General features: G+C 42.9%; 1 protein-coding gene across 1 annotated transcript; it reads right to left on the bottom strand.

Annotated features, from left to right (window-relative positions):
- Positions 1-479: 479 nt before the first annotated feature.
- On the bottom strand, positions 480-6,568 carry LOC127326794 (ABC transporter F family member 3). Its single transcript, XM_051353588.2, has 18 exons — positions 6,232-6,568; positions 5,572-5,787; positions 5,199-5,388; positions 4,711-4,919; positions 4,439-4,591; positions 4,123-4,251; positions 3,953-4,054; positions 3,648-3,794; positions 3,051-3,113; positions 2,829-2,875; positions 2,689-2,748; positions 2,380-2,462; positions 2,179-2,273; positions 1,820-1,906; positions 1,395-1,482; positions 1,143-1,228; positions 989-1,051; positions 480-903 (listed from the first exon to the last, which is right to left on the bottom strand). Exons 1-18 carry the CDS (start codon positions 6,448-6,450, stop codon positions 784-786), a joined length of 2,157 nt encoding a protein of 718 aa, XP_051209548.1. The 5' UTR covers positions 6,451-6,568; the 3' UTR covers positions 480-783.
- Between the last annotated feature and the right edge of the window lie 544 nt (positions 6,569-7,112).

Genomic DNA, 7,112 nt, shown 5'->3' with positions numbered 1-7,112 from the left:
CGGGTGAACCGGCCACTCCCTGCGACGTGCACTACTCGTGATAAATCTGGGCGCATGCAGCTCCTGGTGATTTCGTCTAGATTTGAAGATATTTATAGTTTATGTACTAAGAATTTTCCCAGTTAGTGATTTTTCTCGCCGTCTCGTGGCGTCAAATTCTGTACCTGTTAATTAACGTAGATTTGGTAGGCTTACTTGCAAGTTTTTGGACTGATAGTCGATGTTGTCAAGATAAACAAAGTTAACTGGTATAATAGACTGCAAAAACTTCTCTTCACTCTCCTGGCTAAGATATAGCAATATCCGACTCACAACTCCTGGGAATTAGCTTCACAGCTTGTAGCTGACAAAGGCCATATAATATGCCTTGATCTTCTGTGCGACAATGATATAGCATCTCCTCACCACCCAAATGCGCCGAAAGAAATTACTAGCAATATCCGATCCCTCTATATATTGAAACCGCACAAAAGGAGCAGTTCTCCGGTATGTATAAATGCAATAGAAGAGCTGTAATGCAGCATGATAGCAGTTCAACAGCAAGCAGAGGGATGTATCCAACTGTACATCGATACAAAATCTCACGCTGGGACAAAAAAACATTTAGCAGCAATGCCTTTCTGCTCAAAGCTCAGGAAGGTGAGGAGCATGCGATGACGATGGTTGCATACATCAATTCCACCATATAGGCAGAGTACTTATGATACATAAATAGCGCTTTGTCTCTGTATGTATATCTCTCAGGTTACAAGTTCGTGCACGGCACCCATTCCTTTTCCAGGTTTATGTCGTGAGCATCTTCTTGTACTCCTTGAACGTGCCTCTGAACGGACCGACCTTGCCATCCGTCACTGCCCATAATTCGTCGACACTTCCTGTGATCAGATGCTCGTCGTGACTCACCTGCAAACATACCGATTTGGTTAGAGAGATCTCCTGACTTCACACGACAAATAACACATGTGACCCAGTGACAATATGTTCTTACCATCAGCACTCCTCCTTGGAATATGAGTAAACCCTGGATGAGCGCCTCCACTGCATCGAGATCCTGCAACAGACAAAAGATCAGAATTTTACCACTCCCAGTGGTTCCTAATCAAGGGGGGAGGGGGCAAAGATGAGGTGGTTCATTCATTTACAAGATGGTTAGAAGGCTCGTCAAGAAGAATAATGTGTGGCTTCTTGAAGGTGATTTTTGCGAATGCAACCCTACTTTTCTGACCACCTGCAAAAGGACATACTTTAATTAGGATCATGAAAATTAAAACTATACAAGTGATGAACCTTTGCGCAAATGCAACATAACTCGAGGCTGAGGAAAGCTTAGAATTGTTGCAACTGCAAATTCACCACCAGCTAAATCCATCTAATGAACTGATGTGATATATTACCTGATAAAGTGTACATAGACTGAAGGGCAAGATTTCCTGAGACACCAAAGGAACCCAAATGTGACCTCAGTTTCTGTTCAGGTACACCCTGCAGAGCATAGTACATTTTTTCTGATATAAGAGCTGAAATTTATATTTAACTTAAACAAACATAGCATAATACATTTTTTCTAGTAGAGCTACAGTGTATATTTCAGTTGAATACCAAACAGAGGATAATACATTTTTTCCATACTAGAGCTGAAATTCGTATTTCAGTTACATACCAAACAGACTATTCTGCACTTCTTCGATATTGGAGCAGAAATTTATATTTAAGTGAAATACCAAACAGAGCATGAGTATTCCTTAGCTACCCACCAGGCAAACTTCATGCTCTGCTAAACCTAGTACTTTCAAACGAATAAACTGATGCTTGAGCTTACCGGAAAACATCTCATCATGTACAAAAGGGGGTTCACCGTTAAATCAAGTCCATCAACATGATGTTGACTGAATACAGCCATTCGGACCTGTAGAGAGAACATGAAAAAAAAATCAACAAATAAAATACAAAATGCTGCAGATTTCTCCTTAGAGCAAGGCATCACATTTGTAAGCCGTTGCATTCTAGGCGTCAAGTTCTCAATGGCATGGACACAAACATCACAACACCTTGGCAAATGACAAGGGAAGCAAGAGATGCATGAGAAAGCAGTACAATCGTGCAGAACAAATTAACATGATATGAGTAAAGGCTATAGTGGTAGAACATAAAGATGGTAGATCTAAGTGGATAAAGCACCTTGGGCGAGCGAAAGACCGTTCCCGAAGTTGGCTGCAGGTCCCCAGAAATTAATTTAAGTATAGTGGACTTGCCAATGCCATTTGAACCAACCACTGAAACAACAAATAAAATGTGAGAAAGAAACGGGAGAACCACCACCAGAGAAGCTAGATATTATTGTGTAGTCAACAAAAGATGAACAGAACAAAGATATCATACTTGCTATACGGCTGTCGAGGTCAATACCGAAGTTCAAGTTTTTAAACAAAATAGGCCCTCCTGGATAACCAAATGATGCATCACTGCACAAATCGAAAGTATTATATTTCACCTGAGAGGATTAAGACAATCACATGCCTACACGACATAGATATCTCAAAGAGAATGTATACAAGTAACTGTTATGCCTTGACAGTAAATGGTAGAGTCGATTACGGATAAAATGGATTCGAAGAACAAGTCATGAGTTTCACATGGGAGAAGAGTGAGCTTCCATAAATGGTGAAATACAAGGGTTAGAAACGAAACCTGAAGCTAATGATTGGGGGTCCAGGGCGGTCCTCTGGGGTTGGAAATTCGAATTTATAGCTGCAAAGATATATGGCGGCAACTGCTAAGTCAACAGTAGACAAAAGACCAAATAAAAATGATTTAGGAAGGTGGCATACTCTGGGTCACTAACAACTGCATCAACATGTTCCATTCGCTCCAATGCCTGGGATAATGCAGATAAAGAAATTATGACAAACATCAGATTTTACACAGAATATGCAAAAAAAAATCATTTGAAAATCATCTGTTAGTGAAATAAAAGTAAAAGTTATGTGCTGAAATTCAAAGATATCTAGAATTCCAGATGAAAGTCATGGAAACAGGAGAATAAAATGTACCTTAATTCTCGATTGAACAAGCGATGCTCTCTTTGCATTGTACCGGAACTTGTCAATGAATTCCTACATATGAAACAGATCAACAAACATCAACCTTGATCTTCCCAAAAAAATCTAGCTGTACAGAATATGTTGATATTTATTAAGATACTGCAATTTTGTTTCCACCTTTGAGCAAAACTCAGATAGAGTCCTTCAAATCGTAATTTTGTATCGAGCTCAAGCTTAAACAATGCAAGCAGAACCCAGGCCATACTTGCAGAAGCTCTACTGGTATTACCATTTCAAGCTAATGAAGTTATACAGTACTATATTATTTAGATAGCATTTTTCTGTTGCAGCAAAGACATGACAAGTTCAGCATCAAATAGGCTTCTGTGCTGTAACAGCTTAGTTTAGTAGATTAAAGAGCCATATTGCACTAAAAATTCATGGCGCAAATGAGGGAACTCCTACATCCTACATGCTCATGTTGTGGTGCACTAGTGCATACCACCTTTTGACTCATCCTTTTTTCCCCAGTATCACAAGTTTCTTTAAAAATGGTTATTAACATACTTCAGGGACTAATGATACCCGTTAAATGCAGATACCAACCTGCATGTGCCCTCTGGCCTTCTCATTTGTTTCGAAGGCTTTCATCTGATTCTTGAGGTGCTCCTCTCTTGTCCTCTCAAATGTGTCATAGTCACCTTTGTAAGCATGCAGCTTTTTGCCATGTAGATGAAGAATGTCGGTGACAACCTAAGAATTGTTTCCTTCAGTTATTCAGTTATTAACATGAAAAGAAAAGAAAAGATAAAGGAAAGAAAAGATAAGAAAAGATAAAACAGTGCACATGCAAATATATGACAAAATTATATCAATATCATCTCTTGCATAACGATACTATGTGTTCATACCGTATTCAGGAACTCTCTAGCATGTGACACAACAATGAAAGTCTTTGGCCACTTCAGGAGATATGTTTCTAACCATAACACAGCATGGAGATCAAGATGGTTCTGCAAAGTGATAGGTTGTTAGCATGTGGCAGCAAGAGAAGAGAAGCGAAGATATATTCTGAACTCACTGTCGGTTCATCAAGCAGCAGTAAATCTGGCTCAATGAATAGAGCACGTGCTAGCGCTATTCTCATGCGCCATCCACCAGAAAATGCTTTTGTATTTTTAAGTTGCATTTCTGGAGTGAAACTAAGACCCTGTAAAGATTTCAACCAATCAGAACATTTCAATGTTAGTACGTGAGAACTATACCTGTTTAAATTAAGGTAACTACTAGCTACTCCGAGAGAAATGACAGCAACAGCATATTAATAATACTACATTGTGCAAATGAGGCGAACAAGAATAAATCACCACAACTTGGATGTCAATAAAGAGACATACCGCCAGAATTGATGCCGCACGAGCCTCTGCTGCATCTGCATCAATGTACTCAAGTCGCTTATATATCTCCTCAAGCCTCTTGCTGATAGCATCTTTGTCAAGACCATCCTTGATCTTGTCTAGACTGGACTCTGCCCCCTCCTCTAGATCTTTCTGCATAAAGTAGCTGAGTATAAGCAAATAAAAAACAAAATGAAGGGGAAAGTTACCAAGAGAAAAGAACACATCAACCAAGAAAGTCATGTAAAAAAGCTAATTCAGCAATACTTAACCAATTGTTGGCCCAAACGGGTCTCCTCTTGCAGAAGCTGAACCCGTTCAACATCTGCATTTAGCACACACTGCAAAGCTGTCGTGTCATCACCGGTGACCTCTTGCTCAACATGCAATATCTGGCAGTTCTTAGGAATTCCATCAATTGCATGTTGCGCCATAGCTCTGAGAAGAGATGTCTTTCCAGTACCATTTCTTCCAATAAGACCTGAAATGGTACGCAGATAACGTAAATCGCTGAACAAAAAAGGAATAGGAACTGATATACAGTAAATTTCAAAGGCTGCTTGGATGCTCTCCCAAGAAGTGATACTTCAATATTTGTGTTCCCTTGTTCAAAGGCTATTCCAAGAGAGCTATTACACAGCACATAGTTTTTCATCAACAGAAGAAGTAATGAGATCATCCTGAGCAGGTGGGACATTTTAGAGAGCCTCCTTCACAAGGTGGAAGTTTTAGACATACATAGTAATCTAAATTGACTCACCATAGTGCCTTCCAAAGGCAAGCGTTAGAGTCTGATCTTGAATAAGATCACGGCCACCAACAGTAACACTGAAATTCTGCATATGGATATCCCTAATGGTAGACCCGCCAACATTACTGTGATTTACATAAACTGGTGGCATTCCAGCCCTGAGCGCCTCCATTTCAGCAACATGCATTTCATACTGGGCCTGCACCAACAAGGAGCACGTTATACCACCGCGTACATCAAGCTTAACGAGGAGGGAAGGCATTTTCAACTGCATATAAAGCTCTGCCGGAAGGGGGAAATATGCTAAGCACTGGATTTCACCCACTAGAAATGTATTCATGGAACACTGTAACCTGGCATTCTAGGGGGGTCAACAGCGTACCTCTCTCTGCCTATCTTCTTTCCTCCTGTTGCGTTCAATCTTGGCCTTGTCGCGTGAGGATAGCGGGGGCGCATCGAAGATATACTCAACCTTCTTGGGAGCTTTCTCCTCCTCCATCCCCGCATTCATGCGCAGAGGCGCAGCGAGGCTCCGCACAGCTTGCTTGGGCTTGACGATGCCATGGCTTCCCAGTTTCTCGCAAAGCTTAGCGCAGACCTGCGTCGGAAGGGAAAGAAAAGGGAATCAGAGCCGTGTGGAGCCAAAATCAAGCTATTCCTCTACTGTTTCCACCTCTGAACCCAAAAAGGGGTTAAGTTGGATGGCACACACGTCATACTGGTTAGTGACTAGCAGCTAAATCATTTGCAGAACACATCCAGAACTGATTGGGAGCTAGACTAAAGTTATAATTTGATGATGAAGAAATCATGCTACTGTGATGTGAGCGCTAAACTAGGTTTTCTAGGTATTCGAGACTAACATATAGCAGGGCCAGCACAGCACCTGCACAAACAGAAGAACGAGGAGTAACACGCATAAACCACAGCCACCCGAGTCTGATCCTAACCCAGCGCCACCAAACTGAAGCTCTAACCCAAATTGGGGAATCGGAATGGCGATCAGATTCGAGGGGGGCGGGCGGGCGTTTCCTAGTAGTACCTCGAGGCAGTGCTCCCGGTCGTAAACGCAGCGCGCGTCGATGAGGAGCTCGCCGAGGGCGTCGAAGATGCCGTGGCCGTCGGGGGGCCCGAAGTCGAAGTCCTGGTCGGCGAGGACGTTGGCGATGTAGTCGACGATGGGTTCGTCCACCTCGTCCACGACGGAGTCCCCCAGCACCTCCCGCACCACCCCCATGCTCGTCGCCACCAGCGCCGCCATCGCGTGCGTCTCCGGCGGCGGCTGCGCGGGGAGGAAGGGGAGCAGCGGCGGCGGAACCCTACTTCTAGCTTCGGAGCGGGTGGTGCCGGCGGCGGCGGCTTGTGGCTTACGAGCCCGACGACGGATTGATGGGCTACGTACGGGGTTCGTGAATGCAGAATTAAGGTCCAAAGAATCCAAGGCCCACTTATCTGGCCTGGTAGCAAAAGCCACATTCCAAAATGTACATTTATAAGAAGACATTTTATTTTCTTCCACAACCTAGGAATCCCCTAAATATGATAACTTACAAGATGCTAATGGTCCATCTTTTCAATCAATTATTATTTTCAGCTGAGTATTTTTTAGTGTAATGAAGGCCGCGTCCTTCTCTTTGTCTTCATTTTTCATACGGACCTGGTGATAGGAAGCGAAGGGTCTCAAACCTAGTCGTGGAGTCAACAACTTGGTCAATTCGATGGACGGCTAGGCCATGGGTGGCATGGAACCCGACACGGTGGTGTGCGACATCCGCGTTGTTGGGCGGGCAAGGTTAAAGTGAGACGGAGAGAACATGAGGCGAGGCAGGGAGAAGGACTTATGAACCGCCGGAAGAGGACGCGAACAGGATGAAGGCAATTAAGTCAGTCCCTTTATTTTAATCCCAAGAGTTTAATTAATCA

Source organism: Lolium perenne, chromosome 6, assembly GCF_019359855.2.
Source record: "Lolium perenne isolate Kyuss_39 chromosome 6, Kyuss_2.0, whole genome shotgun sequence".
In the NCBI taxonomy this organism is placed as follows: domain Eukaryota; kingdom Viridiplantae; phylum Streptophyta; class Magnoliopsida; order Poales; family Poaceae; genus Lolium; species Lolium perenne.
The sequence above is the reverse complement of the archived record's forward strand: the minus strand, read 5'-3'. Positions and strand labels throughout refer to the sequence as shown.